This window comes from Xyrauchen texanus, chromosome 31, assembly GCF_025860055.1.
Source record: "Xyrauchen texanus isolate HMW12.3.18 chromosome 31, RBS_HiC_50CHRs, whole genome shotgun sequence".
NCBI lineage: Eukaryota > Metazoa > Chordata > Actinopteri > Cypriniformes > Catostomidae > Xyrauchen > Xyrauchen texanus.
The window spans coordinates 11,583,289-11,603,810 of record NC_068306.1 but is presented as its reverse complement, the minus strand read 5'-3'; the positions used below and the strand labels follow the sequence as shown (position 1 = coordinate 11,603,810).

The 20,522-nt window shown below is 37.7% G+C and overlaps 1 protein-coding gene across 1 annotated transcript in view; it reads left to right on the top strand.

Moving 5' to 3' along the window:
• The window catches only part of LOC127625203 (NMDA receptor synaptonuclear signaling and neuronal migration factor-like), a 47,268-nt gene extending 43,409 nt beyond the window's left edge, over positions 1-3,859 (top strand). The window contains exon 14 of the mRNA XM_052100338.1: positions 465-3,859. Within this exon, the coding sequence (XP_051956298.1) occupies positions 465-562 (98 nt within the window). The 3' untranslated portion in view covers positions 563-3,859. The remainder of the gene's footprint in view (positions 1-464) is intronic.
• The last annotated feature ends 16,663 nt before the right edge of the window (positions 3,860-20,522 follow it).

Below are 20,522 nucleotides of genomic sequence, written 5' to 3'. Positions count from 1 at the left end.
TATACAATATATATGACTTTTTATATTTTTGTAACAACAAAAGACAGACAGACAGACAGACAGACAGACAGACAGACAGACAGACAGACAGATAGATAGGTAGACAGACAGACAGACAGACAGGTAGACAGACAGACAGACAGACAGACAGACAGACAGACAGACAGATAGATAGATAGATAGATAGATCTTTCTGTATTGTCTCGCTCTGCATGCTGATTTTCAAATCACATCTATACATGTCTGTTCATCTGACATCACATAGTGGGCAATGGTCACATTTAATTCACCTGGTGTTGTCTAGAATCATTTTTCTCTCTCTTTCTCTATCTCAACTATCTCACTCTATCTCTCTCTTCTCTCTCACTCTCTCTCTCTCAACTCTCTCACTCACTCTCTTCTCTCTCTCTCTCTCTCTCTCTCTCTCTATCCCTTCCTCACTCAACTCTCTCTCTCTCTTCCAGGCAAAGAGATGATTGAAATGTACTTTGACTTCCGTCTATTTCGACTCTGGAAGACAAGGCAGCACTCAAAACTCCTCGACTATGAAGATCTGTTGTGACCCTATGTAGCTCAGAGTGTAGCATTGCGGGCAGAACGTCCCACTGTAAAACTCCACCAAACCAGCTTTAATTTTGAAGGAGAGGAACAGAAGGACAACGAGAGCAGACAAACAGCCACTTCGCTGCTTTTGTTGTGTCCCAACTATTGTTTATCAACTCTCTGTGGCGGAGTTAGACACCTTCCAAATGGTAACACACAAGAGACGAAAACAAGCAAATACAACAGATGGCAATTGTACTAAAACAAAAGTGAAGATGAAAAATAGGACATGTTTTGATTCTGTAAAATAGTTTTTTCTTGTTGACAAACAGTTGTCAACTTGTTAAAAAAAAACAGTTGTCAATTTGTTAAAAAAAACAGTTGTCAACTTGTCATTTTTTAAGTAACATATTGCTCGCAGCGATCACTAGCTGTCGATCACAAGCAGAGACTGTTGTGTTTACGAAAGAGTCATGCGTGCAATATCAGGCTGCTTTTAACGAAACGTATAAGAAAACACAGAAATGGTCATATATGAACTAACAATATATCAGTATACTTACAGGATATACATTTTATGAGTATATAGAGTAACTATAGTCATGCAAATAATCTAAATGTCAATAGTACACAATTTACTTTTTCAGTGTATATTGTCGTGGTCTTTCTAATGAACTATTTTGAATAACTCAGGTTTTAGCCTTTACAACCATATTCATTATTCCCCTAACCAGATGTGTTTTGAAGTTGCCACTCAACGTTTTGGAAAGAATGTCCATACTGCTGATATACGTATATGTGATACATTTATTGCATTTTGCTTTTGGCTTACCATAACATGGCATTATATGGAGACATTATGGAATTTGTTTAAATATATATCCTTATGTTGGTCTTTGTGTGCAGAACAGTTTGGCTGTTTTCACTCTTAGATTTGCTCAATTGCTTTGTCAAAACCTGTTAGATTCAGGTTTGATTCAATCTCCCTCCCCCTGACCCCGCAGGTATCTTTTTACATGTATTCGGGTCGACACCACGTTCCAATGTGAAAACATCCTTACTTTTCTGTAGTTCTCCTTTTCATTGCCGGCAATTGGTGTGGTTGGTCATGAACAGGCATTATTTTGAAGGTCACTGTTACCTTATGGGGCAGGATTGTATTTGACATCCATTCACAGATAATAGAACGAAGTGTTACATTTAATGCAGCTTGCAAGTGTAAACTCTATGCATTCCTCTTCTTTCATTTGTAGCTTTTAAAGGTTTTGAGCAACTGGCATTTTTTATGTTTATGAATGTTCTAATATGCTCAGCTAATAAGCCATACACTCTTTAGCTAGCAAGCTGCTTAGTCTGAGGGGGTCTTTGATGTCGATGACTTCAGGCGTTCATGAAAGAGCTGGTTAAATGATGTCTTTTTCACATAATCTCTTCTCTTGTTTAACACACACCCATGATGCAAATCGGCTAATACATATTGTTCTGGCAACATTTAAAGGAATAATTCACCCAAAAATGAAAACTCTCTCATCATTTACTCATCCTCATGCCATCCCAGATGAATATGACTTTCATGTTTTTGTAGAATGAGAGTGAAACATTTAAGAAGAATATGTCAGCTCTGTAGGTCCATACAATGCAAGTGAATGATGGCCAGAGCTTTGAAGCACCAAAAAGCACATAAAGGCAGCATAAAGGTGATCCATACGACTCCAGTGATTAAATCCATGTCTTCTAAAAATCTTTATTTGTGTTCTGCTGAAGAAAGAACTGGGATGGCATGAGAGAACGTAAATGGTAATAGAAATAATATTTTTGGGTGAATCATTCCTTTATTTGACAGATTGGGGTCTTAGCCCCACCATATAATTAAACCAGTCAGGTATGTTGCCGAGACGTTTGACAAGACCTCACATACTTATGAGCAGCATCCCAGATATTCTTATTTAAAACATCATATTTGTGTACAAACGTCTGATAAACATCTTAAAGGAATGAAGCATGGCTGCAGAAGACTTGGAATATATCACAATAGACCTTATTCACGCTAGCACCATCTTTGATTTTTAATGGGAATGACAACGAGGCAATGGGCTGTACTGCAGTTTAGAGTGTTTCTGGATCATTCCGCAGACAAATCATTAATAAAATATCTGTCCAAGAACATTCAGTATACAAAGAACTAATGACAACATGAGTTGTGGAAAATCAGATGTGATCTTTATACCATTAAATCTTTATACCTCACAGCCGTGTTGGCATTCCCATTAAAAATGAAAGATGGCTAGCGTGACTAAGGTTTATAGTCTTTTATGATCCTTTTTGCGCTTGACAGTGTCACTGAGTCACCATTCACTTTCATTATATGGAAATGAACAGCCAGGACATTATTAAAACATTCCCGTTGTGTTGTACAGAAGAGAGAAAGTCATAAGTATATGGAATAACATGAGGGTAAAGAAATAATGCCAGAATTGACATTTTTGAGAGAACTGTCCTTTAAAATGAGCAGATTCACATCAATTCTTAATCAAAAATATTGCAAAAACTTGTGCTGAATGTCATTCTAACACCCAACAGGGATGAAAATGCACACATCAGATGTATTTGTAACATACATGCACTATCAACGTCAATACTAGTCATGTAATGCCCCTTTAGTCTTTGTGACTGCAAGGTTCCCATAACTGTGTAGTGAATACTTGGAGTGTGTCTGGATATATATGTTTTACTGTCATCAGTTTCATTGGCTCTCTCTCTCTCTTTGGCTAAATGAGGTCCTGGTGGTCCGTGCGGTCAAAGCTCTCCAGTTCTCTACCAAAAGGGCTGCACCCCGGCCAGAAAATAGGCTGTAAATGAATCGGGCTGATTCCACAGCGATTTCAGTCATTAAGGGGCCATCTGTGACTCGCAGTAGGTGTCAGAGAGACGTCCATGTCTGTGGCAAAGAGAGAGAGAGAGATCAAATATTTATGGAGAGAGAATCCATATTCACCATATTACAGATGGCAGTATCACACTAGCAGGAACATTTGGCTGTGAGAGTTCAAGCGTGTTATATCGGGACATCCAACTTGAACACAATGCAGATGGCAAATGGTGACCAGTTAGACCGTTTAGTTCATATTCATCATTCATTCATCATCATTTTACCACTCATATTGCATTGTACAACTTTTTTGTTCATGGGAGTCATGGTCAAGTGAGTGAGTTTATTTATTTATTTGCTTTTTAACTGGATACTCCAAGATAGTGTTTTAAAGCTCTTTGTCAATGTATCAATATATGTACTGTAACTACTTTATTATTTAAAATATAAACATGAATGTTTTTTATAATTATATTTTTTATTAATGCTGTTTATTTTGTACATGTGCTTTACAGTTATGGCTGTTTGTGCACAGCCATAACACTAAGACACTAAGTACCATTTAGTGTCTTCTATACACAAAGCTTTGGTGACATCTGAAGAGTCTGCCTTTTAAATTGGTCATGAACAAACAAGGTGTCTCACATTAGGGCAGGTTGCTTGTACGTGAACTGATATGGCAGTATAAATACATTAATGTAAGATTTAACTGCAGCCCGAATTCCAACCCCTAAATAGTCTTAATCGGTAAAATGTTTGGTACGAAATGTTGAGCTACAGGGTTCTAAATTGTGAACTATGGCTCCTGACGTGAAGCCTGTTCCAAAAGGTAGGTATCTTAATTATGCTGCCTCTTACGACATCTCTTTTTGGCCAAATTGAAGGTAGCATCTATGTGTCCTTCCCCGGGTAGGCGATCCCAGATTGCACCATGATTAGCTCGGCGGATAAAATAAGTCAAAAATGGCGGATGAAGTGAGAGAAATTTAGATTGTAAAGTTTTAAATGATTGTAAGTTTTAAATGACTCAAAAGGGGCGGCTGTGGCTCAGGTGGTAGAGCGTGTCGGCCACTAATCGCGGGTTTGGTGGTTCGATTCCCAGCCCACATGCTGAAGTGTCCTTGGGCAAGACACTGAACCCCAAGTTGCTCCCAATGGCAGGCTAGCGCCTTGCATGGCATCTCTGCCATCATTGGTGTGTGAATGGGTGAATGAGACAACTTGCAATGCGCTTTGAATACCGCTAAGGTTAAAAAGGCGCTATACAAGTGCAGACCATTTAAAACCAACTATTTTACCCAGGGCCATAGCTAGTGGGGTGAAAGGTGGTAACGATTCTAGGGGCCCAAAAGTCCAGGGCGGCCCACGACAAATTCAAAATTGTTCTTTTATATATATATAATTTATATAGTCAGGGGACCCAGAATTACATTCTACGGCCCTGATTTTACCCAAAACTTGTGTGTGTTGTGTGTATTTAGTCTCATTAGAGGATCGTGTCATTTCTCTCGAGTCACCTGTGTTGAAATCAGTTGTGAGTCGAATCTCGTGCGCTGCACGTGAGGAACTCTTTTTAAATGATGCGCGAGCTGCCGCCTATGTAGAGCATTCCAAATTGGTGTCTTATTAGGCATCATTTCAGTAAGGATGCTGCCATAGAAGACAGCTGCCTATGTAGGCAGCTCACTAAGTTTCGGAACAGACTCTTAATGTGGCTTTTTGAACAGAACCTCCAGTGTGTTGAATTCAGCATTTCAGAGTGTCAACATTTTCTGCTGTAGGCCTACAGAAAACAACAGAAATTGTAATGGGTTCCACTACAAATGCCATTATGAGTGCAGTGTTTTGGGGCATATTCCATTAGGATTTAATGGTTTATATGTGTTACCATTAGTCCCTAATGGTATCCACTAGACATAATATGCCACCAATAGAGACTCACAGGGACATTATAGTTTCCATTAAAATCAATATAATTCCCATTAAAACCATTCAAATTTCTGGTTTAATTTGCATGAATTGAAGGAGCAATCCTGTCATTTTTTTAGCTAAATGTCTTTTTATTTTTCAATATTTTTTATTTATTTTATTTTATTTAAATTTAAGGTATTTTTTGAGACTTTATGGACAACTGTATGTTGGTATTAGCTTTTAGTCACGCCTTTATTAAATCATATTAATGCTTATAAATCTTGCAATGGTCAGCTAAAATCAGCATTTTAAACCAGCGCTATCCGTAACAGCTAAGAAAATAAAATGAAATAAAAACATTCAGATTAGCCTATGGTAAAATGAGGTAAAAACCTGTTTCTTCTCAACCATTTATGATTGACTACGCTAATTAATGTGTTTTATTTATTTATTTATTTATTTTGTTATTTACCATTTTTATTGATTCCATTCACAAATTAAATAAACATCATAGAAAATGTAGAATCAAATTATATACAAATAAACCCTTCCCCCCTGAACACCCCCACCCGACACAAACACTCTATAAATATTTGGAAACCCCAAAAAAAAACACACACACACAAAATAAATAAATAAACAAAAAGTATACTTTCAAAAAACAATCAAATTGCACACACACATTTAAAACTAGAGATCCCTCTTCACTACCCCTCCCCGAAAGCCTTCCAAATATATGCCCCGTTTCCTATCAAATAACTCCAGATTTCCCAGCCTTCTATACATCCCATCCTTAAAGGCCACCTCTGAGCACCACTCATGAAATGAGGGCACTCCAACCGACCTCCAACACCTTAAAATAACCTGTCTGACGATCATGGTGCTCGTTAGGATCCAACTGTTTATGTGAACATGCTCAACGTCGATGACCACCCCATCGCCCAAAATACAGAGTCTGGAGCAAAGTAAAAGCCGAGTGCCCATACATCACATATAAGACTCTGAACTTTCAACCAGAACTCCTGGATCTTAACACACCCCCAAAAGACATGGGTTATGTCTCCATCCTCTGATTGACATCGCCAGCAGGTGGGTGTGTCTTTAAGTCCAAGCCTATACAGTCTCTCATTATTTTCAGTATACGAACAATAATATAATCTTATATATGTGCAATTACTCTTGCCAGCTAATTTTTTTATTTTTTTATTACACGTTTGCTTACTCCACCTCAGGGTTTCCACAATTAATGCATGCAATCATAATTTGAAGTCTGTTTGAATTCATATATATATATATATTAGGGCTGCGCAATTAATCGGAAAACTAATCGCGATTACGGCTGCCACGGTTATGTAATTGTTAAAATTGATTATTACTGCGTTCAATTTAAGTTTGCTCCTGTTGCATCAATGGTTTCTATTTACAATGTGTTTTTGCAGCGGATGAGTGTTCTAACCAAATCACTAACATGTCCGTTGAGCAATGAAACAGCAATGGCCAATCAGAGCCGCTTAGATTAGTCCGCCATCCTATCTGTAATGACAACTGATCCTAATGCGCAAGTTTTAACCCGTCTTAATGCCCAGATGCTTGCTTTATGTTCTAGCTCTGTTCGCACGGCACACGAAAATGAATACTGAAGAAACATTACCTGACACTTGAAAACAATCTGTAGAACAAGAGCAAAAAGCACTTTGTAATTATTTTGGATTCATTGCATATTGCACCGCTCGCTTTGAACGTAGATGTTGAATACACTGCCAATGAGCAACACAACAAAATTAAAATGATCCTGTTCTAATCAAGGCACAGACGCGGTGTAAATCATTGATTTATTATGCTGATTAGACAGCTTTGTTTTTAATGAGATCATTCGTGAGAATGCAGAAGAGTCATTGAGCTTGAGTTGAAATGCAGATCTCAAACAGTGTAAACCTGCAGTGAGTGACAGCAGACATTAATGGGAGAGTTTGTCTTGTTGCTTGATTTATGTGTATAATTTATTAAAAATGTAATAACAGTTTTGTTTTGTCATGTTAATAAGAAGGCCAATGTGAATTCAATTTGTACAAAATAGCAAAAAAGTAATTCATCTTAACTGTTCCAAGTGAGTTTTGGAGATGTAACCAAAATAAAGAATATAGCATGAATAGCATATTTCAGGAATCGCCATCATTGTTATCACATCTGCTCTTATAAGACCCATTTGCCCAGCAGCTGGTATTGGTAGATTTACATTTTTCACGAATCGCACAAACTCCGATCGCAAATGACTGTTTTTAATTTTCCAAAGACCAACCACTCAGGCCAAAAATAATCTAACGATGATCTTACATGAACAAGATTACCATTGATGATCTAACGGGATGAATGGTCCCCCTGTCCCGCCACTAAGGGGCTTGCTGATCGCAGTAACTTGGTCTTTGGTCTTTTAACTTTGAGTATCCTAATGGAGTATGTTACAAATTACATTTTTCAGCATGTATTCTGTAATCTGTATCAGAATACTTTTTAAAAGTAACCTTCCCAACCCTGTGTATGGATGGTGTGAAGAATAGCGTGAAGCTTCCACACGCGCTATATCTTTGCGGTAACGCGCTCAGCAAGTCACGTGATAAAATGCTCGGATTGACAGTCTCAGACGCGGAGGCAACTGAGATTCATCATCCACCCGGATTGAGGCAAGACACTATGACCCCACGAGGATTTAGAGCGCATTGGGAATTGGGCATTCCAAATTGGGGAGAAAAGGGGAGGGGAAAAAAAACATTGAATGGTTTTTAATGAGTTTAAATAGTTTGTGTCAATTTGCTACACCTCTAGCAATTTTAATGTTGTTAACAAGTTTAGTGGTTTTGATGTTCACTACACTAGTTAACAAGTTTGTATGGTTCTCTGGGCAGTGATGTACCAAATGAATTTCTAGTGAGGACACAGTTACGACTGGCCTACCAGTTCAACATCATTTTTAATACATTTTAATCAACATGCTCTGGTAACACTTTACAATAAGGTTCTATGTTAATGTATTAGGTATCATGAGCTAACAATAATTTTACATTTTAATTTTAACTAATTTATCAATATTGGTTAATGATGATTTGTAAATATAGCCTTCTATTGTTAGTTCATAACTTCAATGCATACATCTTTAAATAGATAAAAATGTATTCATATATTTTGAAATAAACATTAAGATTATTAAATGCTGTAAAAGTATTGTTTGCTCAAGTAACTATTGTTTTAACTAATATGAACTTTAACAACCTTATTGTAAACTGTTACCAATGCCCTTCAGTAGCACAAACACCATATACTCTTTAAATGAAATACATTTTCCATCCCATTTTCTCACACATCCGGCACATCTTACCGTGTCATAGCCTTGTTCATGTGTGCAGGATGATTGGCACAAGCGCAGGTGCACCAGGACTCATTAGAGACATGATAGATGGTTTGGTTTTCTTCACATCATATTAGATTGATTTGTTAATTGAAGGATATGAATAATAAAAAGCTAAACAACAAAAAAAACAATATATTCTTTATCATCTGTTTCTGAATATTCACTTGAAATGTGGAGTGTGTGTACCATTGATAAGTGATTTTATTTAGACACTCCCATGTGTAACGATATTATCTTATGTTTTTTTTTTTAATACAAATTAGATATTGTAGATATGAATTACATAACAGATATATCTGGTGTTGATTATGTCATCTGTAGACTTGTGTCTTGTGCATTTCATGGTGTATCTGAATCATTGTGTTGGGGAGTAAACTCATGTGATGATGTATGCAGTCGCTGGACCAGCAGCATCTTCAATACAAGAACATGCTGGTACTGGATGGGTGCAAAGTGTTTCTAATGGTTTTCTTTTCTAATAAAACTTTGTTTCGATCAGACTTGATATTCTATTTGTGATCACTTTTTTATTTACACTGCCAGAAATGAAAAGGTATAATGATATTGATGATGATGATGATGATGATGATGATGATATTCTTATTATTTTAGATTTCACAAACAAGATCCTAATATACTGTAAGATGCTTTTGAACTAGGTAATACAAACAGAGATAACCACTGCTAGAGAAAACAAGCATTTATGCAATTGAACTATTAACTAGAAACCTTAGAATTATTGAGATATACCCCTTGTAACAACTTGCTTGTTTGACAGCCCTGTATGTTCATATAAAAATGTTCCTAAAGGAATAGTTCACCCAAAAATTATAATTCTCTCATTATTTGCTTGCCCGTATGCCACCCCAAATGTGTATGACTGTCTTTCATCTGCTGAACTCAAATGAAGATTTTTAGAAGAATTTCTTAGCTATTTTGTTCCTTACAATACTGAACCTTTTCACAATATTCAAATTTTCTGAGATTCTGAATTTGGGGTTTTCATAAGCTGTAAGACATAATCATAAAAATTATATCAAATAAAGGCTTGAAATATCTTACTTTGCTTGTAATGAGTCTATATAATATATTAGTTTCACCTTTTAAGTTGAATTACTGAAATTAATGAACTTTTGCACGATATTCTAATTTTTCGAGTTTCACCTGTACAATGCAAGTGAATGGGTGTCAATTGTTTGAAGCTCCAAAAATCACAAAATTCTGCATAAAAGTAATCGCTAAGACTCCAGTGGTTTAATCAACGTCTTCAGAAGCGACACTTTCACATTCTTCTTCTTGTGTTTTCGGTGATTCACATTCATATCGCCCCTTACTTGGCAGGGAGAAGAATTTTTAGCAAAAAACAAAGGTCTTAAATAATTATCTGTTTCTCACCCACACCTACAATATCACTTCTGAAGAAATGGATTAAAACTCTAGAGTCGTATGGATTACTTTTATGATGGCTATATGTGCTTTTTGGAGCGTCAAATTATTGGCACCCATTCACTTGCATTGTATGGACCTTCTGAGATATTCTTCTAAACATCATAATTTGTGTTCGCAGAAGAAAGAAAGTCATACATATCTGGAATGGCATTATTATGAGAATTTTCATTTTGGGTGAACTATTCCTTTAAATAGAGCAACAAAACACAGCTAGAGTTGTGTAAACAAACAACATTCAGGGTCTTATTTAGGAGCCTCATAAACAAGCTCATCAAATGCTGCACAACATCCTTGAGAAACAAATGTAAAGGTTTCTTAAACAGACTGTTAACCTTCTTAATACAGCACTCTGAACAAATATAAATATTTACAAGCTATGGGAATCAATTTAATATTGTGGCCTCAATAAAAAAATGTCTTAGCTAAATTTCCTTAGAAATAATGAGTCCAGGAATATCATTATCATTTCTGTTATGCATGGGGCTTGTTAAATACCACTACTAAAACAAATATTTTATCATTTGTTTTATGCAAATTAAACCATATTTAAGTGAATGAATAAAGTAATAAAGGAATGAGGAGAGAGAGTTCATCCAAAGCCTCTTGCTGTCGCGTGTACATAATAATACTCTGCAGCTCAGTGCACAAGACCTGGAGGGCTGCTCAAAGACACACATCGTGCTCTGACAAGCAATCACAGACCTCGCTGAAGCCTTGAGCTCAGCAAGATCATTAGATCACGTCTCTGCTCTGTGTCCTCTCCCCTCATGATTGCTTCTGTCTGCTCTCACCTCACCTGTCCAGATGGCCCTCTAGGTAAGAATGAAATATGGGACACTGTAATTCCTGTTTTAAACCAAAGATAGGAAAGACTTAACATCTGATTTTGAGCAATAGCCCAAATTTATGTACCCAAATATGTACCTGAATGAATAACTGGGTGCAGTGGGGCTAAAGGCTCCATGGGTTAAAAGGCTCATTTAATTTAATTTTCTCCCAAAACACTAAATAGCATCAAAAACTACCACAGCACTTTCCTAAACAGCTGTTTCACACTATGAACTGCAAAATTTTCCTCTTCCATGAGATAAGTGTGTGTAATGTCTAAAAGTTGATTTTGAAGCAATTTGATCTAGTATTTAATATTTTTTTAAATGTTGTAAATGTATGTAGCTATCCATCCATCCATCTTCAACCGCATCCATCTTCAGCAGCTCCAGCAGGGGGCCCCAAACTTCCCTATCCCACATTAACCAGCACTAACTGGGGGACCCCGAGGCGTTCCCAGGCCAGTGTGGAGATGTAATCTCTCCACCTAGTTCTGGGTCTTCCCCGAGGCCTCCTCCAAGCTGGACGGGCCTAGGGAGGCACCCAGGGGTTATCCATACCAGATCCCCAAACCACCTGAACTGACTCCTTTTGACGCAAAGGAGCAGCAGCTCTACTCCGAGCTCCTCACGGATGACTGAGCTCCTCACCCTATCTCTAAGGGAGAAGCCCGCCACCGTTCTGAGGGAGCCCATTTCGGCCGCTTGGACTCGCAACCTAGTTCTTTCGGTCATGACCCAGCCTTCATAACCATAGGTGAGGGTAGGAACGAATACTGACCGGTAGATCGAGAGCTTTGCCTTTCGGCTCAGCTCTCTTTTCGTGACAATGGTGCAATAGAGCGAGTGCAATACCGCCCCCGCTGCCCCGATTCTCCGGCCAACCTCCCGCTCCATTGTCCCCTAACTCGTGAACAAGACCCTGAGGTACTTGAACTCCTTCACTTGGGGCAATACCTCCTTCCCTACCCGGAGTATGCACTCCATCGGTTTCCTACTGAGAACCATGGCCTCAGATTTAGAGGTGCTCATCCTCATCCCAGCAACTTCACACTCGACTGCCAAGCGATCCAGTGAGAGCTGAAGGTCACGGTCCGATGATGACATGAAGACAACATAATCTGCAAAAAGCGATATCCTGTCCATGAATATCACAAACAGGATTGGCGCAGCACAGCCCTGGCAGAGACCAACCCCCACATGGAACGAACTCGACTTCCTGCCGAGGACCCGGACACAGCTCTCGCTTTGGACATACAGGGATTGGATCGTCCTAAGAAGGGTCCCCCCCACCCCACCCCATACTCCTGCAGCAACTCCCACAATCTCTCCCGGGGGACCTGATCATACGCCTTCTCCAGCTCCACAAAACACATGTAGACCGGATGGGCATACTCCCAGGCCCCCTCCAGGATCCTTGCGAGAGTAAAGATCTGGTCCGTCATTCCACGGCTGAACCCCTCCTCTCCAGCACCTTGGAGTTAACTTTACCAGGGAGGCTGAGAAGTGTGATACCCCTGTAGTTGGCACACACTCTCTAATCCCCCTTTTTGAAGAGGGAACCACCACCCCGTTCTGCCACTCCTTTGGCACTGTCCCAGACTTCCACGCAATGTTGAATAGGCGTGTCAACCATGACACCCCCTCCACATACAAAGCTTTCAGCATTTCTGGTCGGATCTCATCAATCCCTGGGGCTTTGTTACTGCGGAGTTGTTAGACTACCTCAGTGACCTCCCCCAGGGAAATAGAATCTGATCCCCCATCAGCCTTCGGCTCTGCCTCTAGCATAGAGGGCGTGTTGGGATTTAGGATTTCTACAAAGTGCTCCTTCCACCGCCCAATAACCTCCTCGGTTGAGGTCAACAGCATCCCATCTTTGCTGTATACAGCTTGGATGGTTCCCTGTTTCCCCCTCCTAAGGTGGCGGATGGTTTTCTAGAAGCAAGTATGAAGTTAATGAATATCTATTATCACATTTATTTTAATCACATTGTTTTTCTTAAGTGGGGGGGAATAGATTTGTTCTGAAAATTTTCCAAAGAGAGCTCACATTGACTGATCCAATCACAATGGAGATTAAAATGTTTTTAGAATACTTAAGATTTAATTAATTGTAAAATGTGAAGTGGTTATTTTGAATAATTATTATCTTCATTTGTTACTGAAAAAAAATCTTGTTGCCTCAGAAGTATTTGCTTAAGTTGACAAATTGTGCCCTATAACTATTGCTCTGGTATCTACATTATATATCACTATAATACCCCCTGGGGGGCATTTTACCCCAAGTGAGGGAACCTTTTATTCACCATGTGTGGGGTAAAAGTCTCCCTCGCTGCCTTAAAAAAAAAAAGAGTATGTTAAAATAACACCTGTACAGTTTGTGTTTGTAAAAGATATGGAAGGGCATACTATCCATATGAGAAAGCACAAATGATCTTTGAAATTGACTAGCCTTGTACAGAGAAAATCAATATGGCAAGAAACCTTCAGCTGTGGCAGTATACTGGTAATGTATGTGTTTTCCTCTTCCATTGGCCTAGATGAGGAGGTCTTGTATATATCATCCTCTCTTATATACTGCAGATATGTGAGCTGCCCTAGTCAGATGGAAGGACCCTCTGTAATGCCCCCTGGAGGACATAGTGAGTAATTCTCATTTGACCACATTTTCTTTTGCACTAGTGAAAAATATATATTCTCCCTTTGTGGTCTTATAAGAAGACAGACATTTGGGTTTGGAACGACTTGAGGATGAGTAAATAATGAAATTTTTTTATTTATTTTTTTTATCCTGATAAACCATCTATTTATTGTATAAAACAATATTATATTATGAAGTCATACCAGCACAGAATAGTACACTGCTCTTGAATGACTCTTTATTTAGAGCCACATTCTTTGCCTTTTTCTTTGCTCAGTCTCTTTTATTGCCTTCTGCTGGGTCAGCTTTTTATTTTTATTCTGGGACCAGAATGTGAGTGATTGAACACAAGAGAAAAGGATCTCGAAAACAAACAAATTACTAAAAAAGCCTTGCACCTGCAGACGTCTGCAGTTTTAGAGTGCTGATGATAATCCTTTTTATTGAGTCAGGACGTATTTGTTGGTATCCTTGTTGCATCTGTTCTGTGAGTAAACAATAAATCATGAATCAGCTAACATACGTGCTGACTCAAGGATTTCAAATGCACATGTGCCACCAGGTTTAACCCTCTATATAAGCCCTTGAACAAGAGTGTATGATCTCATTATACTTGAAAGAGGAGTCAAAACTGGTGTGAGTTTGATGGTCTTAGTAGCCTGTTTTTAAGTCTGCAAGCTTTGGCAGTGTGTAAAGTTTCTTAGCATAGCATTTATTTAGATTTTATATGATGCTCTCAGTAAATTTGTATTGATGTTGGATTGGAAAATGTGGCAGTTGTCTTGGACTTAAAATGACACCTATGCATTTTATAGCATCAATTCTGGATGCAGTATCATGCACAAGCAATCATTTTGGTTAACAATATCATTGTAGAATTCAATTTGAACCATTCCCTCACAAAAAAGGTTTGTGGTCCATTTGCAATAGATTGCATGCCCTCTCAAGGTCTTCAGTTCCCTCACAATAGTTTTGTGTTCTCTCTAAAATATTGTAGGTTCCCTTTGTTAACTATGGTATATATTATAAAACCAAGGAACCACAACATTTACTATGGGACGGCTGTGGCTCAGGTGGTAGAGCAGGTTGTCCCCTAATCTTAGGATTAGCGGTTCGATTCCCGGCCCACACAACTCCACATGCCGAAGTGTCCTTGGGCAAGACACTGAACCCCAAGTTGCTCCTGTCATTGGTGTGTGAATGTGTGTGTGAATGGGTGAATGCAACACAGTGTAAAGCGCTTTGAATACTGCTAAGTTTAAAAAGGCGCTATATCAGTGCAGACCATTTACTATGGTAACTATAGTTAAACTATGGTATCTGGAGTATGACCACAACCACAAAATTGACCATACTTTTTACTATGATATTTTTAGATAACCCATAGGGAAATTAAAACTATGGTAATGTAAATCATAATTTTGTGGTTAATGTGGTCTACTACAAATGCCTTAGTTCAACTGTATGGTTACTGTAGTAAATCCATGGTTTTACTACAGTAACTATAGTTAATCATGGTATGGTAGTAAAGCCATAGTAGCCTCAATATTACTACAGTCATGGTTCCTAAAATACTAGGCTACTTTCTTAAAACCATGGTTACTACATTCATGATTACTACAATATTACTATAGTAAAACCATGGATACTTTATTGTGAGGAAATGCAAAACTATTTCAAGTGAACACAAGACTGTTTAAGAAAAGTAAATTCCCTCCGTGTCCTCTAAGGGGCTCCATAGAATTGCACTATTCACAGTCAGCCATGATTAATATATTTCATGAGCAAAAGCATCCAAAAATAGAAGAGTAACTATGATAAAGCAGGTAGTATTTGGCCTGGTCATGTGATCTAATCATGGCTGCCCCCATAGAAGTGCCCATTGTACATAGGGTCCATGGTTGTTCAGCGTGCTGTTTCAGCATAGTCACTCTTTTGTTTTGCCAAACTTGTTGCACTACATTTGTCTTGTTTCTGCATTGTACAGTGCAAAACATTAAACTAAATGAATGCTTGCTGAATAAGAGCGATCTCTAATGCGTTGGGTTTCATGTAAATAATATGGGAAATTTACGGAAGCCCTGAACCGCAAGGTGAAAAAACAAATAAATGGTGAAAAAAAGAATTATCTCTCAGTTCGTTCCTGGGCCTTTTACATTTTTCTCTCTTAAAAAAAAAAAATTTCTCTTAAAAAAAATAGTTTCGCTTTTAAAAAAAAAAAATTCTCTTCAAAAAACATTGTTTTTTCTCTCTTAAAAATATATATTTTTTAACTCTTAAAATTTATTTATTTTTTTTCTTCAAAAAAATTTTAATAACCTGGGGAGCGATACTATAGGTGATCCCTCACCCCTCACAATTTGTTTGGGCATTATACATCGGCATAACTAGCTAATGTTTAGACAGACCAACAATATTTGGATATTTATTTGACCTTCTTCATATGGAACTCTTCACTTCTGCAGTAGACAGTGTGTTTCAAAAGCATAGACAACTTCTTATATTAAAATATATTATTATAATACAATTTCAACATGAAAGTCTGCACATGACATATGTGAGAAAGCATTAAAAGCATAAGATTACATGTTCACTGATAGTGGCACCTGGTGACCAAGGTTGGTACCGCATTCCTTTTTTTTTTGAAGAGTGAAAAAAAAATGTTTTAAGAGAAATTTTTATTTATTTGTTTTGGGCGGGGGGTGAAAAAAAAAACATTTTTTAAGAGAAAAAAAAAACAGTTTTGAAGAGAGACATTTTTTTAAGACAGGCTCAGGAACGAACTGAGACTGAATAGATTTTTTCACCTTACTGTTCAGGGCTTCCGTAGAAATTGCACTATATAAGTAACTTAACTTGCATTTACAGCAGCACGTATAATCCACATTAAGTAAACTGAAACAGGACATGGCATGTCCAAAGATACTAAACTAACGCTGAAACCTCTACATTATCTCCTGAAGTTAGTTGTTTGGTTTGTTATGTGTTTGACATTCTGTTTCTATTACCTGACAGTTTTACAATGATATCATTAGCACAATTAGGTTAAAGAATATATGAGTATGTCAGGCATAAAACATTGAACTTAAATGGTCACCGCTTGTTGTAGCTGGAGAATTATGCCTAAAAATGCTCATATGATATGATCTTTCATTAACTAGTGCTTGTAAGGGGCCGTGTGACAAATTCTACCCACAGCACTAAAATGTCAGAGGTGTCCAAGAGTTCATTCATTCATTCATTTAAAGTGTAAGTTATACATACACTTTATAATCCTTAGAATGTGTAAATTGTTATTTTGTTTTTAATAACAGTGTTTAACAGTGTTTAAGACAGTACATGTAAGGCAGTTGCACCACTTGGACGCCGGTGACGTTTAGCACAGTGTGGACTTTTCAGACGGTCTCTTATGCACTATAAGCAAATATTTAATAAATATTGAACTTAAATTAAACTTAACCCCGCTAAACATTATTATGCAGTCATAATGCATAGATGGTTTGTTTAAATATAATTGATTTGGTCTATTTATGATGTGAGGTTACTGAACTCTCAGTGGGATGGAAAATGAGAATACCACTCTTTCCATTCTACCACTCCAATTTAGGAGGTAGTACAACTTTGGATAAGTTTTTACCCATTGGGAGCAAATACCTTGTACAAGTCTAAAAAAAAAAAAACATTTTAATTTACCTTTTTTTAATTTTTTTTTTATTTAGTGTACCATAAACCAGAAGGCCAGTCTGATATATTCTCTACTGAATGTATTTTCTGAATATTATATAAATATTAAGCACTTTTGGTGTTACATTTGACAAATCTTCCACACTTTCTACACTTCTAATGATTAAAATGATAGTAAAACAAAAAAAGGTCCCTCTTCTTTTTTTCATCCTATCTTATTTATTAGCACTTTACTCAGTTCAGCACTGTCAGATATGCAAAACATTACTCTTGTTTTGCCCTAATTATCAGTCCCTCTGTCTTCATTGTCATCTTTCAACATAAACTTGAGTTTCACTCAGACCAAACTTTCTGAACTGGCTGAGAGTGATAAAAACAGGAGCAGATTATGACTAACAAGGACCCCAGCCAATTTTCTTTAAGAGCCCTGTTCTTAAAGAGACAGTACCATTTTAACGTTTGTTATGTTCCATTCAGAAGTGATCATCCCTACACCCTATTTCCTTCAAAGACTTTACCCTCCATTGTGAGAGCTTTAAAGGGCTGAAAGGTGTGGGGCTAAAAAAATAGTGGTCATTTTTTGGATAATTCTGTTTGGATCGATCCTGTACAGCTTGGCTACCATTATTATTCTTCCATTGAAAAGCCCTACGAGAGCATCATTTAAGCCTTTTTATAGTGTCCAAAAATCCCCATGACTACATTAGATTGACAGAATGCTAAAATGAGTTAAGAGTCTGTTTTGGAATGTTTGTAATTTCAAACTTTAGCTGTCAGAACTTGCGAACAAGCCCTTTAATCTGCTTTAAGATTCTTTCTTTCCTTTAAACCTGTAAATAACTTCAATATTTAAAACTATTTGAAACTTTCAGACAAGATTTTGTCAGACCAATATTATAGTTTGTCTCGACAAATTATACATACCTAGTTTAATCAGTACTTTTGAACCAAACAAAGTAAAATATTAATATTTTCTTTTTCCCAACCACAGCCAAGTATTTTTAATTTAATTTGTGTAATGTAGCATGCAAACATGCATTTATAGAATGAATAGTATAATAAATGTTTTTGTTTGACAGCGCTTCTATACGAAGAATAAAGCTTAACCATAAAAAGCCTAACGTATGACAAAAGTCAGAAAATTATATATTTGTTTTATAAAATAATGACATTTTAAGAACAGGTTTCTTGAATTCCATAAATACCAATTCTGATGTATCAGTTACAATATAAACGTTATTGTTAATATTACTTAATCAAAATCAGCAAAGATTTCACATAAAAAAATGAGTGCATCAAAATATGAAGGTAGTCAAGGGCCCCTGGGCACTGGCCCCATTCACCCAGTCTGTAATTCACCTATGGATACAAACATTTTGTGTAGCAACAGTTTTAGAAAAATTAAATATTGTTTGGGCAGCATCTACCTGGAAATTGTTTGTGTAGTTCATTCTTGCTGTATGGTCTCTCAGTTCGGTGACTATATTGACGCAGGTCTATTGCACGGGGGGCCATTTAGATGTTGTAAGCATGCAGAATGGAACAATTCAATTATTTTCACAGATGGCCTTTTTGCTCCACTGCTTGTGACGCCATAGTAGTTCACATGGTTTATCTGCGCTCAGTTTACCCTAGAAACCCGCTGAGACGTCACTTTCATCTAGGCTTGTTTGTTATTAGCAAAGTATTAAAGCACAGTAGTCCTAATGCTTTAGCAGGAACTTAAAGGAATATTCCTGGTTCAATACAAGTTAAGCTAAGCGATGATGCAATTCCAGTAACCCTATTAGCAATTTTATTACACTAAAATCACTTAGAACAGAGATTTTATCACATTAGAATGAATGTTTTTCACGTTTTTTCCACTTAAATTTTGTAAGGTGTTTATTTATTAATAGTGACAAACCTGCCAGTGGAACAAGACAAATACACTTAAATCCAAAATGCATTCTCTGAATACTATACTCAATGTCTCGCCATTTTGCTTCCCTGGTATACATTTATCTTTAAATTACTTGTTTTTTTCAAAACGAGTTACATGTAAGTATTTAAGTGACCAAATTGCATGTTGGGCCTATTTTTAAATGCATTGTCCATTCAATGTATTGAAATGCAAGCATGCTCAAGATGTGTATCAATTTGTTGATGGATCACTGAATGACCTTGTACTGAGAGACACTGATTGCATTTCCCATTTAATGAGGCTTACATCAATATATTTGCCACGATTTTGTTATGCTGGGGTAATTTACAACCCATACGAACATATTTCCCAGTAATGACACCCACTTACCGTCACCCATGAACAGTCATGCATTTCCTCGCAGGAATTGTATATTTCCCCATGACTTATATTCCTCCGGCTGTAAAAACTTTCATCACAAATCATACATGATGTTTACTACCGAGTGCTCTCGTTTCATACTGCTGGTGGCCTCCAAATTGATTTTTTTTTCTATGATCATAAATTAACATACCCCAGGCTATGACTCACAAGATTGGCTGGTGGGGATCGAACTTTAAACACGCACCATTGTCATGACAGTAAATCCATGGCCTCCAAGTCACCTCAATTACAGAGGAGCACACAGGCAGTAATACAGATACCTATATCAAACAAAAAAAGCCCTGCACAAATCAAGTTATTTTTGTCATGCCCAGACACTTATAATATTGATGTTTTTCTGTTATTGTTGTGATTTATTTAAGTAAATCATATTATGTGGTTGTGGCAGGGTGGAGGGCAGGGCCGGGTCGTGATCCTACACACCCGGTCCCGTATTAGGCTAATTATGCCTCAGTGAGGGATAAAGGTCGACTGCAGAGGATCGTGCCGGAGAGAGGGATCGTTTACGGACATGCCCGTCATGTGTGTGTGTGTGTGTTTGTGTCTTCTTTTAAGTTTATCATTAAACTATTATATTGAAAAGACGGTTCTCGCCTCATCCTTTCCATTGATCCCTTTATACTGGTACCGAAGCCCGGGAAGGAGGAGGGATACGCCGTAGTAGAGTTCTCGCCACTACAGTCCACCCCAACGGGGGACGAGGAGCCCAGCTGCTTGAAAGAGGACGATGGCCGCCAACCACGAGGGGAGAAGGGGCTCCTAACTGACCGCCTGGAGCGGTCAGGGCCGCTGCCAGGGGCAGAGGAGTTCCCTACCGGCCGCTGAAACGCGGCAGGGTTTAA